The sequence below is a fragment of the Emys orbicularis genome, chromosome 3 (assembly GCF_028017835.1).
Source record: "Emys orbicularis isolate rEmyOrb1 chromosome 3, rEmyOrb1.hap1, whole genome shotgun sequence".
Lineage (NCBI taxonomy): Eukaryota > Metazoa > Chordata > Testudines > Emydidae > Emys > Emys orbicularis.
In genome coordinates, this window is record NC_088685.1 from 133,271,699 (window position 1) to 133,296,044 (window position 24,346).

Sequence of the window (24,346 nt, forward strand, 5' to 3'; positions counted from 1 at the left end):
GACAGTGAAGTGCTAAGAAGTAGGTCCAGTTTGCAAAGCAAAAGCATCCAGTGTTAGCATGGACATGACACACCTTCACACAGTTTTGTTCTCTCAACAGTCCAATCCACTTTCCGGTTTAAGTATGTTAATCACTTGGTTGATAATTACAAGATGAGGAAAATTGATAAACAGTTGGGAACTGATAAAATATATATATTATATATATGTATAATATATATATTTAGAGTCCATCATAGAAAAGTTCATATTCAAATATACCAATTACACATGGAAAAAAACCTTCAAAATGACACTTCAGCTTCTGGAAACCACAAATGATGATTTCTATGTAAATGGAGATTTCAATTTCTCCTAGCAGTTTATTTTCCCCAGTCTCCCTCCCCCCACCCTATTCCCCTCCCTCCTTCTGCGTGTTAAGATCCATTTTCTACTGTACATCAATTGTTTCTAGGGATGTTAATCATCTGCTGTGCAAGTACTAAACTGAAGTCAGACAGGAACTGAGAAGTCTTTACACCAGAAGGGAACTTTGCTGCACTACGTTCAGTGAGATAATTGCAGTGTTCCACGTCCCCTTGGTTCCCTTGTGTTCAGCTTTGTTCTCTCCTACTTTCAGACGAAGATGGAATACTGAGGTATATAAGTTCCGTGGAAAGTTTAAGAAATATATCAGTAATGCAATCAAAACTTTGCCCGATGTCTAGGAAACAAGATGGCGTTGTGTGTAAGCCCTTCTACTGCTGTAGATTAAGTGTGAATTTCCACTGTTGCGACAGAGAAGGATTGCAGACCTCAACGGTAAGACCGCCATTTTTGGCATTTCGGCTGTCTAGACACAGATTACTGCCAACATGCCTCAGTTTAGAGTTGCTCTCAATTTGCTCCCATTTCTGGAAAAAAAAAAAAAAAAAAAGTAATGAGCTATCCAAGTGTGGATAAAAATGTTTCATGTTCTGCCTTCCTAGTTGTCCGTCCTCAAATCCCTCCCCGGCCTCTGTTTGTGGTAATTCTAAATACCGAGACAATAGTTTAGATACTGTCCTTTAAGACTTGTCCAAACTATCACAAGCTATGCTAAAGCAACCATTAATCCAGCTAATACTTTGCACTAGAAATGGAGGTTACACTGAGTCATTTTGTCCAGCCCTCTCCTCAAATACATACAATCCCAATGCAGTGCCAGGTTAGAGGCCTGCAAAGCCTGCAGCTGTGGTCCCCCCGACCTGCGGGACATAGAAATTTCAGCACTAACTTCAGCGCTCCCCCCCCCCAATGTTTTAAAATTGTAAATCACAAGAACTGATCCCCAAGGCGGTCTTTCAGAGGTTGTGGAAACCATGGCCATAGATCCCTCAAATTTTTGGAACCCACCTAATTAATTTGTGGCTGTTAAAAGCAGCATTTGTCCAGGGCAATGCTGAGGACTGTTGTCTGATTGACCAAGTATGGGACTAAGAACAAGGGACTCCTGTGTTCTATTTCTGGCTGACAGTTTCCCACTGTGACCCTTGTCAAGAACTCTCTTCCTTGGTTTCCCTATCTGTTAAAATAGGGATGATACTTGTCCTGCCTTTAAGGGTGGCGTTTGTGACAATAATGTTGGTAAATACTGTAACTCGAATGCCCACAAACCGTCTGACAGATGGGGACCTAGCAGCTCGCAGCCTATTCAAAGAACTGACCTTTGCCAAATTTTCTTAAATATTGGCAACTGTGCAGAGACTCTGGCATAAGCAGAAGTGGTCTCCTCTCCTGGATGAGAAGACTGAGGGGGTTGGGCTGACAGAGGGAAGGGAGATACCTGAAGTTCTGACCCAAACATATTTTGTAAAACGAATCCATTAAGTTTGGTTGTACCCCCAGTTAACATTCTCACTAAATCAGGGGTAGGCAAACTTTTTGGCCCGAGGGCCACATTGGGGTTGCGCAACTGTATGGAGGGCCGGGTAGGGAAGGCTGTGCTTCCCCAAACAGCCTGGCCCCCACCCCCTCCCACTTTCTGCCCCGACTGCCCCCCTCAGAACCCCTGACCCATCCAACCCCCCCTGCTCCTTGTCCCCTGACCGCCCCCTCCCGGGACCCCCGCCCACTATCCAACCCCCCTGCTCCCTGTCCCCTGACTGTCCGGCCCCCTATCCACACCCCCGCCCCGACAGCCCCCACAGACTCCCACCCCCATCCAACTGCTCTCTGCTCCCTGTCCCCTGACTGCCCTCCTGACCCCATCCACATCCCTGCCCCCTAACAGGTCCCCTGGGACTCCCACTCCCAACCCTCCCTGTTCCGCATCCCCTGACCGCCCCCACAGAACCTCCACCCCATCCAACCGCTCCCTCCTCCCTGACTGCCCTTCAGGACCCCCCGCTCCCTTACCCAACCCCCTCCCTGCACCCCACCCCCTTACCAGCAGCAGGAGCTATCAGCCGCGACACCCAGCCACAGCCAGCTGTGCTGCCCAGCGCGCGGCCCGCGTGGCTATGGGGCCGGGGACTAGGCTCCCTGGCTGGGAGCTCTGGGGCTGGGCAGTACGGTCCCGCAGGCCGGATGTGGCCCACGGGCCGCAGTTTGCTCATGTCTGCACTAAATAGTATCTCACAGAAAGCAAACTCCCAGTCATGAAGTATTTGCAGAATAGTTGCTCCCTAAGCACAAAAGCACAGAGGCTCGGAGGAAAGAAAAAACCATGGTTTTGCAGAGCAGACTTCTCTATGACTATATGAAAGGGATTTGCTGCGGAGATGACTCTGCAAATGTGATTTTACTTGTGCATGGCAATTGTGCATGGCAACTTGTAGCTTTCCACCCATATTCCGTAATGCACTTTAAGAAATTACATACTCATATACCTTAGTAAAAAGACTTCAATAGACAATAGAGCCAAACACAGCCCTCAGTTATACCTATGCAACCTCAAAGCTTCTTAGGGGTTTCAAGGGTGTAAATGAGGGCTCAACTTGCCCTAAATTTGGCCTCCCAGGTTACAATCTTCAGAAGGGAGGAGTTACACACTATTTTCTCCATCTAGAGGCCATGGTCTCTGGAATGCGGTCTGCCATTACATATCCCTGCATGTATCTTTATCTTTCCTCAGTTAAAGCCTCAAGACTGTTTCCTTTTTATGATCGTGTTGTTCCAGTGTTTTAGGTTTACTTAAAAAGAACAGGAGTACTTGTGGCACCTTAGAGACTAACAAATTTATTAGAGCATAAGCTTTCGTGGGTAGCCCACGAAAGCTTATGCTCTAATAAATTTGTTAGTCTCTAAGGTGCCACAAGTACTCCTGTTCTTTTTGCGGATACAGACTAACACGGCTGCTACTCTGAAACCTAGGTTTACTTAGTTTGCCAGCATTTAGATTCTTATGGGCACAGTGCCTTGATTATTAAAAAAATATATATGTTTGCTTTACCACCACCAAGAGACCTTCTGAGAGGGGTCACTTTTAGCAGGCTACCAAGAGATTTTGACAGCCCTTTTCTAAATAACTACCCTCTATATAATTTAGTGGAAAAAATGTAGCATCCATATACCAGTTCCACTAATACTGTCTTTTCCAATGGAGTCCTTTCTGAGTTTCACATCCATCTCAAATCAAGTTATCATCAATGCCTCTCTGTGGCCACACAAATGGGTGAAGCGCTCAACACACAAGCATGGCCTCACTTCATTTCTACTGCAGCTCCCACCTGTCCTGCTGGCAGAGAGAGTCATCTGCATCCTGATATATACATACGTGGGGCAGGGAGCAAACTATTGGTTTGTACAGGCCAAGAACCTCAGCAGGTTAAGTATGCATGTGTGCGCACACACATGGAGATTTTTGATTTTCCAGTAGAACTGCTTGCACAGTGAGTTACATACATTATGTACTCACCTGTCTACTGTCATTTTCTCTGCAGCCCTGGAGTTTTATTAGTGAACTAGGTGCTCGGTCCACAACAGTAAGGCACAAATCCATATGTTTCACTGACTTGTCCTTAGTTAAGGCCCATTCCTGGAACACAAGGAAATAAAATTTATATATATATATATATATATATATATATATATATATATATATATATATATATATATATATATATATATATATATATATATATATATATTTGTGAACACAGAAACGTGCAAAAACATATGCACACATGCTCAGTTGGCCTATGTTAGGCTCCTGTAAAAAGGCTCAGAAGAGACTTTCTGTAACCAAGAGCCCCACTTCGGATTTAAAGCATCAAGTGTTTGAACAGTGCTTTTTCCACACACAGTTTTAAAAGAAGTGTAAACTAATATTCCAAACGGACAACTTTTTGTTATGACTGGTCAGATTCAGAGCCCATTTTAGCTGGAACCATATTGAAACATGGTCCTCTAGAACCCCAATGTAGCTGAGGACTAATTTACTGTGAAATTGCATCTTGCACCTCCGTCTCCCTAGGCTTCAAAGCATGACCCTCATCTCAAAGAGTCATCTATGCAGCTATTTTTAGAATGCTAGTGTGGGCCCCGCCAAAGCAAATCTGCCCACCTGGGCTCAAAACACTGAATAGACATACCCTCAGTGCCTCAGCATAACTCTGAAACATTGTTGCCTTGTGCTCCCTCTGCTGGCTTCGATGCTAGGTTTGGTCTCTATGCTCTTGTGACACATGGCCAAAAAGAGTTAAGCAGCTCGCAGGCTAATTTACCCAGATTCAACCTTCAGAGACAGGTTAGAAAAGTATGTAAATGGTAATTAGGGCCATTCCATGTTAGATGGGCTAGAACTTTGAAATGCAAACCTGTATTGTTAGAGAATGACATTAGAGGTGATACTAATTGTATGTGTTTACTTATATCTCGTTAGATGTTAGCCCTGTAAACAGACAGTTCCTGTCTATTACTATAGCTATTGATTCAGCGACCAAAAGGGAATATTAACATTTAGATGAATCTTGGGTGAAATAATGTCATTGTCTATATCAGTGGTTTTCAAACTTTTTTTCTGGCGACCCAGTTGAAGAAAACTGTTGATGCCCGCGACCCAACGGAGCTGTGGATGAGGGGTTTGGGGTGTGGAAGAGGCTCAGGGCTGGGGCAAAGGGTTGGGGTGTGGGGGCGAGGGCTGCAGGGTGGGGCCGGGAATGAGGGGTTCAGGGTGTGGGAGGGAGCTCTGGGCTGGGGGTTGGGGCATGGACTTCGGGTGTGGGCTTACCTCCGGCAGCTCCCGGTCAGTGACGCAGCTGGGGTGCAGAGGCAGGCTTCCCGTCTGTCCGGACCTGCTGCTGGCTGCTTCCAGGGCGCAGTGCAGTGCCGGAACAGGTAGGGACTAGCCTGCCTTAGCTGAGCAGCACCGCCGACAGGACTTTTAACGGCCCAGGCGGCGGTGCAGTTCTGAGTCGCAACCCATGATTTGAAAACCACTGGTCTATATGTCTCTTTAAAGTTTGAGATAAACGGCTTAATGGATAAATTACCTTATGTTAATCCAGGTAGTTAATTTCCAGTGATGTTTAGGAAATAGGTTACTTCAAAAGCCTATTGTTCACCCAGGACTGTATCGTCAAGAGGCTGCCCGAAAACTGTATAAAAACTCTTGGGACCTGATCCTGTCATCTCAGATCTGCTTGATGCTTTATGCGGGGAAGCTTGAGTCGTAAGACAGATCTCCAGTCCCACCTGGATCACCCTGGATATCAACATTGGACTATAGACTATGGACTAATTCTGAAAGAACTCTTTGCCACTACAAAGCTCACCATCTCTACTATGAAACTGAGCTCAGAACTGTACTCATGTCGGTATGTATACTGATCTTTTAACCAATACTTATTCTCTCTTTTCTTTAATAAAGTTTAGTTTAGTTAATAAGAATTGGCTGTAAGCGTGTATTTGGGTAAGATCTGAAATATTCACTAAGTTGGGAGGTAATGTGTCCGACCCTTTGGGATTGGTAGAACTTTCTTATATGATGAATAAGATTTTCAGTGATCCTCATCATATTTGACTTGGATGTCTGGGAGGAAGCCCAAGGGTGGGTTGCTATAAGGGAACTGTGGTGTTGGCTTCTGGGTAACCAGTGAGGTATTATAGAAGCTATTCTGTGCTGGTTTGGTAAATCTAAGTATTGGAATATCCACCAGCTTTGAGGATTGTCTGCCCCATTCTTTGCAGTTTGCCCTAACTGAGTAACCTCAGTGTAGCCCCTCTGGGACCCTTGTCACAGCTCCTGATAACTCCCCAGTCTCTGGTTTCCTTCTTCCTCCCAGGCTAATTCCCTCTACCATTGAAAGCCACCTCTTCACCTTCAATTCGCTTCTTAATCAGGCTTTTTAAGAATAAAGTCTGCTCTTGGTGCCTGAGGAGGATTCTGAGCTGTGTAATATGAGACCTAGTTGCACAGGACTGAATTTATTAGCCATAACATTAACAACTATTTTGCAAGCAACACATATGACCGGAAGAGATTAGCTAATTAGATCATCAAATTTTTCATTTGATTTATCTTCTGATTTAACTGCACTTTTGGCATGCATTCTCTCTTGCAACTCCACTGGATTAAGAATGACTCAGTCAATTTCCTCATGAGAATACGCACAAAGAATAATCAGAATTTATCCAATCTCCTACCATTACAAACTATTACCATCATACAGATTTAGTAAACAGCTGCTAGCAATTCATCAGCTAAGGACATTGAAATTACACATCATAGGTGTACAGGAAATCATATGACTGCACAAGAACATTGTTAACTTCCCACGATCCCTTTGTGAACCACAAACCTACCTAAAATTCAGACTGTAAACTTTCAGTTTAGAACAAACTAAATACTCAAAGTATTTTTAAAATGTGTAGTTTCAGGTAACAGAAACGTGACTTTTTGCTGGATATTTCACTCCAATCCTTATATGATTAACTGCCATTGTTTAAGAGCAAAGTAAAAATAATGGTTATTTGTTAGGACTTTGATTTAATATGTAATGGAACCAGTATTTTAAAACTCTCATGTGAATTTCTGAACATTAAAATGTACACACCCTCCGGGAGATCCACATCTGATGCTGAATGGAAATAAGCAGTATCAGCTAGCTGGTAACGCTTGTTACTTCTGTGAACCACGTAGGCTCTCTAAAAATAGATTTTTTTTAAATTTTCACTAATTTTCTGACTCTAGTTATGTTTCAGGAGGGCTCCAATGAACTCTAACTGAGGCTACGTCTACACAGTGCCTCAGCATGTACTATGTAGATGTGAACTGCAGAGCCCACCAAAGTGCCGCAATCTAACTTCCCCGAGTGCATGCTGCTGGCAAATTCAGAAGTACCTAAGCCTACGTTACCATAGTCCACTTTCTAACAGGACTATGCTAACGAAAGCTAGGTACTTTTTAATTCACACATGCAGTGTCCACAGAGGTAGAAGCTCCAGAGGAACTATGGTGGCATAACATCACAACTGGAGAGAAACAAGGATATTCCTCGTCAATAGTTGCGTCTTAAGGCTCAGAATGTATTCCCTTTGGAAAGCTAAAGGGAAACAATTTTGTAGGCTTGCACTGCCTGACAGCCTTGGCATTCTAGATTAGTGGTTTCAAACAGCGGGTCGTGACCCAGTATTGGGTCACAGAATGTAAGGCACTGGGTCGCGGCGACTCTGCTCAGCACTGCCGACCAAAGTCCCAACGGTGGTGCTGCCCGGCCCCTTCCTGCACCCCAAACCCCTCATCCCCAGCCCTACCCCAGAGCCTGCACCCCCCAAACCCAGAGCCCCCTCCTGCACCCCAAGCCCCTCATCCCCAGCTCAGTTGGGTTGCAGGCATCAACAATTTTCTTCAACTGGGTCGCCAGAAAAAAAAGTTTGAAAACCACTGTTCTAGATGCTTTACAGTTAAGTACTCAAATCAGCCCAATGGGGGACTCAGTAAAATCTTTCCCCTATTGTCTGCATATAAAACTTTCCTTTGCATAGCTGTTACTTAAATAATACAAGCCTGATTAAAACTGAAAAGCCTTCTATCATTCCTTGAAGATTACCACACACTGACAGACAGAGAGGGGGCAAGTTAGAAAGGAGAAGGCAAAACAAGTGGTGGTAGAGTATTCTTCCAGGCTCCAACCCCACATTGCCAGAATGAGGCAATTCTCACAGTAGATTACGCAGATATTCAAAATACAATCCTGCAGCTCTTCTGAGCTCCACTGGGCTTGGCTTCCCTTGGTTGAGCTCAGATGCCCCAGTGGGCTTCCTTGTGTGGCTCATTCTTGATAGGCAGAAATAAACAGAGGGATTTCTCTCAAACTCTACTCACTAGTGGTTCCAAACTGAGCTGTCACTCTGAGTAGATTCTGCTGCAATGTATAAAGCAGTTCACACCTTGGTTCATATTTTTGAGGTTTTCTTCACAACCATAAGAGCTAAAGAAGATTCTCTCTCAGACCAAAACAGGAAAAAAAACAACCTTTGTCCAATTGTGAACTTACAGAAGCTGTACAGCTTCATTGGAAGTTTCAAGTTTCACATGCCGACATTAGCTTCTATCATATTTACTAGGGCTATCGATTAATCACAGTTAACTCACGCGATTAACTCAAAAAAATTAATCACGATTAAAAAAATTAATTGCGATTAATCGCCATTTTAATCGCACTGTTAAACAATAGAATACCAATTGAAATTTATTAAATATTTTGGATGTTTTTCTACATTTTCAAATATATTAATTTCAATTACAACAGAATACAAAGTGTACAGTACTCACTTTATATTATTTTATTACAAATATTTGCACAGTACAAATGATAAACAAAATTAGTATTTTTCAATTCACCTCATACAAGTATTGTAGCGTAACCTCTGTATCGTGAAAATGCAACTTATAAAATGTAGATTTTTTTTGTTACATAACTGCACTCAGAAACAAAACGTAAAACTTTAGAACCTACAAGTCCACTCAGTCCTACTGCTTGTTCAGCCAATAGCTAAGAGAAACAAGTTTGTTTACATTTACGGGAGATAATGCTGCCCTCTTCTTATTTACAGTGTCACCTGAAAGTGAGAACAGACTTCGTATGGCACTGTTGTAGCCGGCATTGCAAGGTATTTATGTGCCAGATATGCTAAACATTCGTATGGCCCCTTCATGCTTCGGCCACCATTCCAGAGGACATGCTTCCACGCTGATGACGCTCGTTAAAAAAATGTGTTAATTAAATTTGTGACTGAACTCCTTGGGGGAGAATTGTATGTCTCCTGCTCTGTGTTTTACCCACATTCTGCCATATATTTCATGTTATAGCTGTTTCGGATGATGACCCAGCATATTGTTCATTTTAAGAACACTTTCATTGAAGATTTGAAAAAAATGCAAAAAAGGTACCAATGTGAGATTTCTAAAGATAGCTACAGCACTTGACCCAAGATTTAAGAATCTGAAGTGCCTTCCAAAATCTGATCGGGACGGGGTGTGGAGCATGCTTTCAGAAGTCTTTAACAAGCAACACTCCGATGCGGAAACTATAGAACCTGAACCGCCAAAAAAGAAAATCAACCTTCTGCTGGTGGCATCTGACTCAGCTGATGAAAATGATCATGCATTGGTCTGCACTGCTTTGGATCGTTATCAAGCAGAACCCATCAGCAGCATGGATGCATGTCCTCTGGAATGGTGGTTGAAGCATGAAGGGACATATGAATCTTTAATACATCTGGCATGTAAATATCTTGCAATGCTGGTTACAACACTGCCATGCGAAAGCCTGTTCTCACTTTCAGGTGACATTGTAAATAAGAAACAGGCAGCATTATCTCCTGCAAATGTAAACAAACACGTTTGTCTCCGCGATTGGCTGAACAAGAAGTAGGACTGAGTGGACTTGTAGGCTCTAAAGTTTTAAATTGTTTTATTTTTGAATGCAGTTATTTTTTGTACATAATTCTATATTTGTAAGTTTAAATGTCATGATAAAGAGTTTGCACTACAGTACTTGTATTAAGTGAATTGAAAAATACAATTTTTTATTTTTACAGTGAAAATATTTATAATAAAAATATAAAGTGAGCACTGTACACTTTGTATTCTGTGTTGTAACTGAAATCAATATATTTGAAAATGTGGAAAACTTCCAAAAATATTTATATAAATAGCATTCTATTATGGTTTAACAGCATGATTGTGATTATTTTTTTTAAATGAACTCTGTTTTTCTCCGACAATTGCTTGACAGCCCTAATATTTACCCTTTCCTCTCAAGACCAGTTTGGGGCTCTCCACTTAAAGGATGAGTATTTTCACACAGATGACAAAAAATCTTGGTGTGGGCAACAGTAACTCTCAGTATTAGCGCTATGCCCTTTCTGCTGTGCCAACGTTATTTATCAAGTACACAACAATGGTTGCTACGTTCTCAAACAAAGATATTCTCATACTTAAATGACTGGCTTTTTGAATGTAGTGTCAAGGCTCATTCTGTATAGGGCAAGTTTGCCACAGCAGTCAGCCTCTGCCCTGTACCCACTTGGGAGATTCCCAAGACAGTTTTCAAAACATTCACTGAACAAAATATCAGATGCAGGGTCTAAACAAGAGTCAAGATTTAGTCTATTAATTTTTACAGAAAACTCTTTCTGGAGTACTGGTACCTGAGCAATCCCATCCCCTTCAAGCTGTGATAACTTCCACTGGGAGACGAAATCAGGAAAAAGCTGGCCTAGGATCAGGGAAGTACAAAGGAGGCTTAAAGTTTTTTTTCAACTCTCCTCCTGAGTTGTACTGTGTGCTCTTTGGCTGTAGTTGCAGCTACACAAGGTCATCAAATATAACAGCACTTGGAAAAATTTCTCTCTCGTCTCTGGAGAAGAGACTGAAATTGAAGATGCCTCTAAAGCTGATGGTATGGTAGGAGTGCATTCAGATTCATATGATGCTTTTTCTGGAATTGTTTGTATTTTTTAGTTTTGTGATCCTGGTCAGATTTTCATTTTGATTTCCCCCTTCCCCCCCCAATTTAATTTAAAGGGATGCGATTAATAGTTTAATGTGGTAGAAAATGGACTGATTAGCAAATTAACTATATATCCTGTTAATTATTTATTAACAATGTTAATATCAATTTAATTGTATTTGAGTTCTATTTGAAAACCATTTGTGTACAAAACCAGCACAGGAAACAAGAGGAAAAGCATATGCAAGTAGTTTGTTAATGGTGCCTGTAAGACACCACTGTATAATTAGATCCTTTGCAGTAATTAATGTTTCCATTCAGTTCTTGTTTACTGCTTTGACACACTTGCAATTAGTTTTTAAAAGAAAGATTGGAAAGGATTTACTGAAACAACATCTTTACTGTAAGTGAGTTGGATGTGACTTTTGGTGCCTATGCTTTGTGAAAGAACATGTCTGGGATTTAAGATAGATTTTTTTCACACTCTGCAACCCCCCACTGGGAAAGGGAACAGCACCATATAAAAAAATATTTGTTTTTTCCCCTTGTCTTCAGGACATTTACAGAATATGGCGATATAAACTCTCAGTCCAACCTATTATTTTTTTGTAGACATGCCCCACAGGAAACAGGTTTTCATAAAGATGTAACTTTTGGTGAGGATGGGATAGGGCTATAGAGTAAGAGTGACAATTTAAAATATTGAGATGTGGAGTGGATTATCTGATCCCCATTTTCCATCTCTGGCCTCTATGATTCTAAAACTCAAAATAAGAAGTTATTTGAGGGACAAGTGATTTAGCCAACCTTGTTGATTCAACCTTCCCAACACAATGTGTAGTACACATTGACTGCCTGCCTCAAATTCTGTATTTTTCAAAAAGACTATGGGTTTAAAAAAAATAATTTAATAGCATACAGACCTGGTTTCCCCCAGCATTATGACATTCATAAACTCCAACAACACCATCTGCAAAATGGCCCAAAGTGTCGAGGCAATTGGTACCCTGCTGCAAAGCCCCAAAAGCTATATCTTGATGATCAGGTACCCTAAATATAAAACAAGAAACATCTGTTTTAATTCAATTTCTCTCTTGCTTTAACTTTGACGCCCTTCCTTTACTTAACGGCCTTCTAGATGAGAGGCAATCGGCAACAGGTAATGATTTTATTTTGGTACACAAGCTATATTCCACTTCCCACAACATTTTGAAGAAGTTACAAGTAATTATTTGGTCAAGAGACTCTGCTCTCATAACTAAGTGGTCAAAGGTTTTCAGTGGATTTGTAGGCTAAAAGATTGAATATGAGTAAAATATACTGGAGAACTACAATGAACATGAGCATTAGAGAGTCACATCACAAGTGTGGCTGGCAGCAATGTGTGTAGTTAAGGTTGTATAACACTTTCCATTGTGTAACTCTTTCCATTATAAATCCCTCTTTTGTGTAGCTCATGGCTTTGTCAAACTTTAACCAGTGAGGCAGAAATTCGGCATGCTGCAGTTCTGCCCAGGCTGATTTTTTTCTTTAAGTTTCAGTAAAAAACAGAGTTCTACCATTTCTGAAAATGAAGTTTGACAAAGCAGCATATTTTCGACAATGTTCACAAATCCAACTGTTCCTTTGAGAAACTAATGCCTCCATGCTTTGGAGCAGGGACTTGAGATTTGTCAGAGTCTCTGTGGCATTAAGGAGCTGCCTTTTGTGGTCCCCATGAAAAATTCACTGAGATTTGGTGACTTTATAGACCACAGAATATCATGGTTTATTAATTATTTGTACTACCATAGTGCCTAGGAGCCCCAATCCTGGGCCAAGACCCTATTGTGCTAGACATGGGCGGCGGGTATAATAGACCAGGTGCTTTATTATGCCCCATGCAGGTTCCGGGGCGGCACCTGTTACTCAGCTTCCTGGGTTCATCAGTCATCTCTTTGGACTCCAGGGAGATGACTGATGGACCCAGGAAGTGGAGTAGCAAATCCCGCCTCATCAATGGCCCCAGAATCTGCATGGGGCATATCAAATGCATCTTTGGACGAGAGTGAGGCTTTTCTCTGCAGTGGCTTGGGGTCTGGAGAAGGGTGGCGTGGTTGCAGCTGGCACGGGGCAGCCCTGCGCAGGTTGTGGGGGGGGAGAGGAGGGGAGGGGAGAGAACACAACATTGGGGCACCTCTGGGCAGGGCTCTCGGAACTCTCCGGCTGAGGGGGGACTTGTGGCCCTGACCGTGGGGGTCTTGGGGCTCTGGCTGTGGGGGTGGGGAGGGAGAGGGTGGGCAGAAGGGGCAGAGCCAGGGGCTAGCCTCCCCTAAGGGGGGCTCCACCTGCCACCCATGGTGCGAGTGTAACCCACACACCTCCTGGGTGTGGTGTTCTGTTCCCTCTGGTGGCTCCGAGACCACTTAGAGAGCTAAGGCTATAGAGCAGACTCATTAATCTAACAACCATATGGCTTTGAGCTCAAGCAGTAGAGGCTCATGCACTAAGCTCCAGAGGCCCTGGGTTCGATCCTACCCACCGATGACTGGGGTCTGTTGGTGTTACACTAGGTGCTGTACAAATAGAGACCAAAGACAGTCCCTGCCCCAAGAATATTACACATTCAGTACAGGCTTTTTAGGGACTGGCAGCAAAGATTTCCAAAGATTCCATCTGCATTGAGCATGCTTAAAAATAAATAAATAAAAAAATAAATAAAAAAGCTGAGCAGGACTTGTACTGCAATTGTTTCCCAGGGCTGCTGAGCATCAGGCACCAGAACCAGGAGCACAGAATATTTCTCCCGTGTTCCCTAAGTTCACACTGCTGGCACCCAGTCAGCACGGAAGGGGAGAAGAAGACAGCCTGACTCAAACGCAGAGGAATAAACATGGAAATGGACAGGGGCATGGGGGAATAGGGACAGATGGCAGGATAACAGAGTGGGGAGGCGGCCTTGGGTTATCCTGCCTTTTCTACTTCTTCTGCCTCCCACATCTTGCTCCTACTGCCTCTGCTTTCTACCAGTTTCTCCAGGCACTCAGGTCAACCCTGTGTCCCCCAGTCCTCTTCTTTAGATGAGGGATAGGCTCCTGCCTCCCTTCACACCCATCCCACTGAGCACTGAATAAGGCAGATATTCTGTGGAAAATATAGTGTGTGATCACTTAAATACTATCATAATGTACACAACATAAGAGGGTTCAATTAAAGTTGCACACGCAAACTTAACTGTGGAATTCTTTAATTTTTGTGCACTTGATTTTGCAATGTTAACATTTTTTAATGTAGATTTGTGAATATATATGTATTAATGTTACAGAATGTGCCACAACTGGAACCCTGAATCCAAATCCTTGTCAGAGCTAGAGGATGAACTGCACCTTGGTCCCCGAGTCTATCTTTAGTGCCCCTTGACAGGCCAGCTTCCTGCACCTCACGCTGGGCGGAACCAAGCAGTCCAACCACCTTGGGACTGGGTCTCTAACTTGCAATCCCCAGTGGTTCCCAACCATGTTCACACCAGAAGCCCAAACTCATTTTTGGCACCTGTAAGAGTTTCCCTTCGGGAGCCCATGACAACACAAGTTTGCAGTGACACAGAAATTGCATCTTCAAAACAAGGCATTATTTATTCATTCTTCAAAAGTACAAAGCACACAGATCAAAAGATAAAACAGAAGACCTACACACGTGGGTATTGCTTATAAAAGCTGGCAAGGAAAGTTTAAGATGTAAGACCCCTCTGCCCTGCTGATTCTCTCTCTGGCAGGGAGAAGCAGACTACATTCCTTTGTGTGTTTGCTAGACTGTCCACTTTCCATTGACACACCCTGCGCAGTCTCTCCTAGCTCACCCAAACTCCCTCCCTTTTCTAAAGTCTTGGAGGTTTAGGATCCCCCAAGATCCCAGGCTCTAGCCCTGGAAGAGTAAACCTTTCTAGTTTGGATGAAGCCAGACAATTTCTTCCCTGTTGATGGTCCAGCAATTGTTAACTCCTTTGAAGCTGTTTACCCCAGAGGTCTTATTTTTGTCACTGTTTCATTCCTGGTGGGTTACCCCAGCAACTTCCTTTGAGTTAACTATGCATTCAGGCAGGATAATCTTACCCAGATAAACAGATGCATATGATTTATATATATATATATATATATATATATATATATATATATATATATATATATATAAATATAAATAAAATATGAGAGAGAGAGAGAGAGAGAGAGAGAGAGAGAGAGAGCGCGCGATTTCCCAGTTTCTCACCACTTGTAGTCAGATTATTTATTTATTTAAAGGCCAGAAGACCACCCACAGAACACAGGACATAAAATCTCATCTAGTAATTCCTGCACAGAACCCACCCCTATGGTTTTGATTCCAGGTTGGATTCAAAATTGCAATGGTTGTAAATTTTTATTCTAGTTTGGATGCAACTGAAATCTTGACATTTTGGCCCCAAAGCCTTGAAAAGACAGGTCGAGAGTTTATGGCACAACTGAACAAGTAGCTTAGTGTAAAATCTAACCTGGATCTGAACAATCCCTTGAGCTCTCCAACTTTTAAGGAAGGTTCATTTTTAAAAAAGAGCCATTTATTAGAAAAGAATGAGGGTCTGGACACTGACTTTACAAATGAGGTTTAAGCTGTAATTAACTGCTAATATCCAAAATAAATTAAGCTAATATTTTAAAAGTTTGACATGGTAAAGAATTACAGGTTAATAATGCTTTATTTACTGAAGCCTGGGGAATAGTATTTGTTGTAAGTTACCTATAAGCCTTCATTGAGGATCCTTCCACTAAAATTTAGCATTGCCATCTTGTGGTAAAATTCAAGATGGTGACAGAACAAAGCTACAAAATGCCAAATGTATTAGCTGCTTGAGGACTTGCAGGAAGGTATGGGTAATCTTAAAATTTCTAGTTAAGTTTCAAATGAAATTCATGCAAATCCTAAAACAAGAGCCCCTAAAGCACATCCGTCAGTAGGTACAGGTGTGGGGAGTTGCAGGGCAAGGAGAGTTGGCAGTTTTTCAAAGGGACACTATTAAGGGCCCAAAAGCAAGCTATTCCGCTGGTTAGGAAAGATAGAAAATGTGGCAAAAGACCACCTTGGCTTAACCACGAGATCTTGCATGATCTAAAAAATAAAAAGGAGTCATATAAAAAATGGAAACTAGGACAGATTACAAAGGATGAATATAGGCAAACAACACAGGAATGCAGGGGCAAGATTAGAAAGGCAAAGGCACAAAATGAGCTCAAACTAGCTACGGGAATAAAGGGGAACATGAAGACTTTTTATCAATACATTAGAAGCAAGAGGAAGACCAAAGACAGGGTAGGCCCACTGCTTAGTGAAGAGGGAGAAACAGTAACAGGAAACTAGGAAATGGCAGAGATGCTTAATGACTTCTTTGTTTCGGTCTTCACCGAGAAGTCTGAAGGAATGCCTAACATAGTGAATGCTAATGGGAAGGGGGTAGGTTTAGCAGATAAAATAAAAAAAGAACAAGTTAAAAATCACTTAGAAAAGTTAGATGCCTGCAAGTCACCAGGGCCTGATGAAATGCATCCTAGAATACTCAAGGAGCTAATAGAGGAGGTATCTGAGCCTCTAGCTATTATCTTTGGAAAATCATGGGAGACGGGAGAGATTCCAGAAGACTGGAAAAGGGCAAATATAGTGCCCATCTATAAAAAGGGAAATAAAAACAACCCAGGAAACTACAGACCAGTTAGTTTAACTTCTGTGCCAGGGAAGATAATGGAGCAAGTAATTAAGGAAATCATCTGCAAACACTTGGAAGGTGGTAAGGTGATAGGGAACAGCCAGCATGGATTTGTAAAGAACAAATCATGTCAAACCAATCTGATAGCTTTCTTCGATAGGATAACGAGTCTTGTGGATAAGGGAGAAGCTGTGGATGTGGTATACCTAGACTTTAGTAAGGCATTTGATACGGTCTCGCATGATATTCTTATCTACAAACTAGGCAAATACAATTTAGATGGGGCTACTATAAGGTGGGTGCATAACTGGCTGGATAACCGTATTCAGAGGGTTGTTATTAATGGTTCCCAATCCTGCTGGAAAGGCATAACGAGTGGGGTTCCGCAGGGGTCTGTTTTGGGACCGGCTCTGTTCAATATCTTCATTAACGACTTGGATATTGGCATAGAAAGTACGCTTATTAAGTTTGCGGATGATACCAAACTGGGAGGGATTGCAACTGCTTTGGAGGACAGGGTCAGAATTCAAAATGATCTGGACAAATTGGAGAAATGGTCTGAGTTAAACAGGATGAAGTTTAACAAAGACAAATGCAAAGTGCTCCACTTAGGAAGAAAAAATCAGTTTCACACATACAGAATGGGAAGAGACTGTCTAGGAAGGAGTACGGCAGAAAGGGATCTAGGGGTTATAGTGGACCACAAGCTAAATATGAGTCAACAGTGTGATGCTGTTGCAAAAAAAGCAAACATGATTCTGGGATGTATTAACAGGTGTGTTGTGAGCAAGACACGAGAAGTCATTCTTCCGCTCTACTCTGCTCTGGTTAGGCCTCAGCTGGAGTATTGTGTCCAGTTCTGGGCACCGCATTTCAAGAAAGATGTGGAGAAATTGGAAAGGGTCCAGAGAAGAGCAACAAGAATGATTAAAGGTCTTGAGAACATGACCTATGAAGGAAGGCTGAAAGAATTGGGTTTGTTTAGTTTGGAAAAGAGAAGACTGAGAGGGGACATGATAGCAGTTTTCAGGTATCTAAAAGGGTGTCATAAGGAGGAGGGAGAAAACTTGTTTACCTTAGCCTCTGAGGATAGAACAAGAAGCAATGGGCTTAAACTGCAGCAAGGGAGGTCTAGGTTGGACATTAGGAAAAAGTTCCTAACTGTCAGGGTGGTTAAACACTGGAATAAATTGCCTAGGGAGGTTGTGGAATCTCCATCTCTGGAGATATTTAAGAGTAGGTTAGATAAATGTCTATCAGGGATGGTCTAGACAGTATTTGGTCCTGCCATGCGGGCAGGGGACTGGACTCGATGACCTCTCGAGGTCCCTTCCAGTCCTAGAATCTATGAATCTATGAACATCTGTTCAAATGAGACATCAGAGATCATTTTTGCCCAACTCTAAGGGAAAGTAAATATCCCATGGCACTTTTTGAAAAGAAAAAAGGATAACTGGTCTCCTTACCATTATTATCCCTCTTTATAAGACAGGTTCTAATGTTTATGGGTCTGTGAAAGTTTTTACTGAGGGTATATTAGCTGCTGCTTTTGCCTAAAAAAAAAAAAAAAAAATCACTGTACTACCAGTATTTATCTCATTGTATTCTAACTTAAAGTGTTTTGGAACTCCTACAGCAAGAAATGTGCTACTGTATAAAAGCCACATACCAGCCTACAGTTGTTTAATAAGATTAGCTGTATGACAGATACTAGCTCACAGACCCTTAGGTTTGACAGGTAGGGTTAGTAGTAGGATATTGAGCATGGTGGTTTTATTCATTTAAAATCTTTGTCTGGTAAATAAATACAGCTCTGAAGATTTTCTATCCTACAGAAGAGATGAATGGAAATCCACCGGATAGATTGTATTCTCATGCCTGGGCTCTGACCAATGCCTCCAAAGTACCTTAAATGTTTTCATCTGAAGACCTCAGTTAACCTATAACAACTCTACATGGGAGGATCACTTCTAAACTGGCAGTAAAAGTTTTGCACTGCACCTAGTTTAAGGCTGCTCACAGAGCTAAGCATGCCACATAGGTGAAGCTAACAGCTTGAAGGAGAGCGGAGAAGGATGAAGAATGATGCATTTCCAGCAAGCAGCTAGCCCAGGAGTACAGCAGTTTTCAAGGAGAAAGTCAGCCCTCTTGGCAGTGACAATCACATGATGCAATTGCAATATGGATATGGGGCAAGAGGAAAGGGGATGGGTCAGTGAAGAAAATGACAGCAGAATAAAGTAGTAAGCAAAAACTGCAAAAGACATATTTTAACTAGCTAATATCCTAAATGCCTATGCAGGAGAGATGTAGTAAAGTTTCTGGCCAAGCCAGGTAAAGAAAGAACCTACACTGCCAGAAAACAGAAAGGCTGTTTGAGACTCACCTTAACTCAGGATAGACGTTTTCAAGATACCACTTGAAAGGTTTGCAGCTAAGTCTCTTTCTCAGTTCCATTCGGCTTTGAATACTAGAGAGAAACAAAAACAGCAAGTTCTGGCAGTTGTATTTGATGAATTTTAAAGCACGTTTAATAAGTGAGACATTTATCAGTAGAAATATATTTAAAAGAAATGAAACACCCCTTTGCCCTCATGAACTACTAATGGCAAACAGAATAAAGTGAATAGGAAGAAGCAGCAGATCGGACTTACTTGCCATAAGGTACGTTTCTGGCTGAAGGCACTGCTGCGTAATAGAAATTTTTGTACTCATCCATCCACACTTCTGCTGCCCTACGCGTATTTCTAGGAACAATCAAATTGAGATGCAGGTTATGTTTTTTCCTGTCACAATCCATGACACTTATTTTTGTCTGTTTTGATTATGTTTATTTTTTCCCCACCCTCTACTACACATACCACAGAGGTGGTATGACTGAAGCACACACATTTGGAATGGACTTTGTGCCTTCCTTATTACTTAGGCCTGATCCACACTTAAAATTTAGGTCAACATAGCTATAATGCTCATGTGTGTGAAAAATCCACACCAAGTGCCTCAGCTATGCCATTATAGTCCCCGCAGTGTAGAGATGGCCTAAGGGCTTGTCAACACATGAAAATTAACCCATAATAAGATAGGGCGTGAATTTAAAGTGGATTACCTATTCCTGATTAATTCCATGTGTGGACATACTTATTTTGCAATATAAGAGTTCATACCTGGAGTTAATCAGGAATAGCAGACAAGTCCTAAATAGCTGGTCCACGCGTCCAATCAGAAAAGGTAAAAAGTTTAGTTCAAGACTTTCATTTTCTACAATGCTCTTTTTGAAAGCAACTTTGTTAATTTATTAGGCCACGTCTTGCAAAGAAACGAAATTTACTGAGTGGTTTTTGAATCAGGAACTTGGAAGAATCTAAAATCTCAACAGCTGGCAATATTTGACAGTTTGCCTTTTATCTTACAAGCAGTTTTCACTAAAGCCAGAGAAAACTGACACACCATCTTATGGAATGTATATTTCTCAACCTCCTTTTTGTCCCCCACTACACACCAACTTGAATGCTACCTAGATGGATAAATAATTGCAAGTGGTGAAACATTTAGACTTATGAACCTAGAGGTTTTGTTACAGCTGAGATGACCAAGAATAAGCTGAAGGTTAGATGTTTGTAACACTACTTAAAATTCTGTATTAAAGATATGAAAATGTTGTCCAAACTCTTCAGAGACTGCTGTGTATTTTTATATATTGATCTTTATATAAAAACAGTGTCTTTAAACCTGAGCTGCAATGTGACTAAAGCTTTGTCATTCTCCAGGATATTCCTCTTGCCATTCTATCAAAAAGTTCTCTCTTCTGCTGGAGTACAGTCACAAAAAGCAACTAAACTTTTATCAATTCAACATTAAACAGATAATCTTGCACAGAAATATATTACCTGTTAGAAGTTGTCTGCAAAAATCCTGGTGTGTTACATATGCATACACAGAAGCAGCATCCATGTAGCAAATATTACAGAACCAAATGATAAATATCACACACTTCTGACTGCCTCAGTTGCCTTCTGTCCACTAATCCATCACCTCCAGGATTTACAACCATTTGTAACATTCCAAAATGCTAGGCAGCTTCCAAAAGCTTTTTTCTTTATAGGTCAGCCTACCAAAGAAATATTTCCCCCCTTCTCTTTCAAATATGGTATTTCTATATGCCAAAAATTACCTCCGATGAGGATTGGGATGGGCAATCCAGTCCCAGTAACAGATTTTCTGTGCATAAAAATATCACAATTTGATAGTATGTTGTCATCAGATTCTGTAAGGCTAGAAATAGGAGCTTCATGCTATTGAGGGGGGAGATTCTCATCTTCCCAGTGGAACCCAGTGTTTGTTTCTAGACTTGGGAGATTGTGAGACACCTACAATTTTAAGTAGTTATGTACAGAAAAGCTATTTTAGGTCATTTTTAGACATTTGTATGATCTCCTGAGGTATGTGCAATTGGACAGGAAGGATAGGGACAATATTCCCAGTACAAACTTTTTAAACTCTCTAAAATGTAGTTTTTCAGCTCTTCCTCCTGTCAAAACTTTCTCTTCACACACACCCCTCTGCTCCCAGAGACAGCCTTATTATCTTTTACAAAATTAGAAGTGATCGTTTGGGGAATTAAAGTTTTATTTCATTAGCACCTTCCATGCCCTGAAGCCTATTTTGTACATTTGACAATAAAAAAATCTCTAGTGATTTGTGGGACATTACCCATCTTCATCAGCTCAGGGAGGATAGGTCCATGAATGGCTAGTATCCAAGATGTTCAGGGATGCAACACCATATTCTGGCTGTCCCTAGCCTCTGTTTGCCAGAAGTTAGGAGTGGATGACAGGGGATGGATCACTCAATGACTGACTGTTCTGTTCATTCCCTCTGCAGCACCTGGCATTGGCCACTGTTGGAAGACAGGATACTGGGCTAGATGGACCTTTGGTCTGACCCAGTATGGCCGTTCTTATGTTATCTTTGGATAACACATATTGGTTTGGGAGTTAAAGACATCTTTAATTTGTATCCTTCTGCTTCTGCAGGGGAAATGAAATGACCATGAGCTGAAAAAGGCTGGTCAAAAACTCTTGAGTGCAAAAACCACAAGCGAAGAGGAAGTTCAAACAGTCTCTGCGTTTTGATGGATGATAATTTCCTTGTGGAAACTGCTAATTTTCTAAAACTCCCTTTCAGCCAAAGCCGAGGAGTTGTTTTTCACTCCCCCTCTGCTTCTGGCTTTTGTCAGGGATACTTCTTATTTGGTCAAAGCAATTCAAGTGTAAACAAAATTGCATTAATTAACGGTATCATCCTCCCACCCCTCCACCCCCCAAATAAAAAGCAATTAGAGTGACTTGTAAGGGTTTTCACAGCCTTTCAGTCCATGAGGCAGATGGACAGCCAAAAGGGGAGGAGGAAAATCAGCTGTGTGGAAAGGCAGAGCAGGAGACACATTGGTTACACACTTCCACTGTCTTTCCAGTTCAAGTTGGTATTGGTTCCTTAAAATCATTTTGAAGAACAAAGATAGGGACATGTTTTAAAAAGATTTTCCCTTCCAGTATTTTCCCCATTCACCCATTACACCTAATGAGCGTAAGGATATCTGTTTGAATGAGGAGGTCCTACCTGTGCACCCTTGTGATTTGGTTGCATAACTGTGACATCGCAGGCCAGATCCTTTCCAACCCAAATGCAGTTTTGGATAGTGCTTCAGACAAACAGTAATTTGATTTACCACACACAATTATATTCAGGAGCGCCGCCAGCTTTCCTGCCGCCCTAGACGGCGGAAGGTCCCGCCCCGAAATGCCGCCCCCCGCAGAGGCAGCGGAAGGTCCCGCCCCGAAATGCTGCCCCCCGCAGAGGCAGCGGAAGGTCCCACCGCCGAAATACCGCCACGGTCGCCATCCCCTAAATTGTAGCGCCCTAGGCGACCTAATGGGTTGCGCTGGCCCTGGTTATATTATATATAGACACATCCTTTCCTATTGCTCAAGTCTGGGCTATATTTAAGTACAAGAGCTTAGTGAACCAAAAAAATCCATTATTCACCAACAAAAAAAAGGATGACTTTCTAATTTTTTCAGCAAATCGAAAAGTAAAAAAAAACTTGAGTCAAAACAAAATGTTTCAGTAATGACAAAACATTTCATTGTGACCCAAATACTTTCATTTCAGCGTTCAGGCATTTTGAAAAAAGCAAAGGAAAGGAGGACTAGATTAACAAAATTGCTGGGAAGGTGGTGATGGTGCCTCCCTTAAAAGCACTTTCTTTCCCTGTATGAATTGGCTCTATGAATGACAAGGGATAGTCATTGGGCCAGGGAGAGTGAGAATGACTCTGGAGCCTGGACATTGGGTCTCCCACATTGTCGGAGAGTGCTCTAATTTCAAATTCTGTGTCTCCCACATCCCAGGTGAATGCCCTAACCACTGGGCTAAAGCTTTTAAGGGATGAACCACCACCTCTTGTCATTTTCTGAATCTAGTGCCTTTCCTTTGTCAAAATGCCCGAAATTTAAAATAGAATTTTTGGTCAGAACTGAAAAAGTTGAATTTTAACATTATCAAAACATTTCGATTTTTCCAGTTTGGTTGAAACAATTCTATGTATTTGACACGAATTTGCAAATAGTTTTGGTTAACCCAAATGTGCTTTATAGACAAGTAAGATATTTGTCTGAAAAATTTCGCCCATCTCTATTAAGTACCTATTAAGTCTTATGGGAGGAAAAGCATCTTGGCATTAGCCCAAAACTGAAAATTGCAGAGCAGTGTGCAAATTACATAGTCTTTCATTAACATGACCCTGAAAGCTATTGTGAAATTGATATGCAGTTATGTCATAAACCCAACCCAAATAGTGGAATCAGTAGATCTTCCTATTCCCTGGTGTAATATTAATATTGGAGCAGAGCTGTAATCAAGACAGGGTATTTCATTATCAATCTTTTGTTTCCTCACATGTGCCATTGCTAATTTTCCACAGCAGCATAAAATTCAGATCTCAACAGAAAGGGGAAGCAGATATTCAAAGAAAAATCCCCGCTAAAACTATTCAGAGAAACAAGACCAGTAATTTTATTTCACCAAATCAGCCAATTCATTAGTGCTGCACAAAAAGTAGAATCAATCTGCACTTCCAAAAGAGAGAGTATTTTATCTAATGTGAAACACTGCCTAAGGGACTGGGTCAGAAGCTTCCAGGTGTGAAGAACGTATGTCTGGCTCTCTAGATCAGTGGTTTTCAGAGTTCAGGTCGCGACCCAGTACTGGGTTGTGGAATGCAAGGCACTGGGTGGACTTGCTCAGCACCCAGGGACCCTGGCGGCCAGCCAGCAAAAACGAGTAGTCCCTACCTGTTCTGACACCGCGCTGCATGCTGGAAATGGCCAGCAGCAGGTCTGGCTCATGGGCAGGGAGGCCCATGGGGCTCTGAGCACTGCCCCCACCCCGAGTACTGGCTCTGCACTCCCATTGGCCGGTTCCCAGCCAATGGGAGCTGGGGGGGGAGGGGGAGGCAGTGCCTGCGGGCGAGAGCCACTCTGAGCTGCTTGCGCAGACCTGCTGGCTGCCTCTGGGGCGCAGTGCGGTCCGCGGTGCCAGGACAGGCAGGAAGCCTGCCTCTGCACCCTGGCTGTGCTGCTGACCAGGAGCCTCCGGAGGTAAGCCCGTGCCCCAATCCTCTTCCCCAGCCCTGAGCCCCCCCAAACCCAGACCC

General features: G+C 42.2%; 1 protein-coding gene across 1 annotated transcript in view; it reads right to left on the reverse strand.

The window, feature by feature from the left end:
* Positions 1 to 737: 737 nt before the first annotated feature.
* Positions 738 to 24,346, reverse strand: part of GALNT2 (polypeptide N-acetylgalactosaminyltransferase 2) — a 150,091-nt gene continuing 126,482 nt past the window's right edge. The window contains exons 12-16 of the mRNA XM_065400847.1: positions 19,287 to 19,379; positions 19,019 to 19,102; positions 11,843 to 11,969; positions 3,878 to 3,997; positions 738 to 893 (exon numbers count right to left, since the gene is read on the reverse strand). Of these exons, the coding sequence (XP_065256919.1) occupies positions 738 to 893; positions 3,878 to 3,997; positions 11,843 to 11,969; positions 19,019 to 19,102; positions 19,287 to 19,379 (580 nt within the window). The remainder of the gene's footprint in view (positions 894 to 3,877; positions 3,998 to 11,842; positions 11,970 to 19,018; positions 19,103 to 19,286; positions 19,380 to 24,346) is intronic.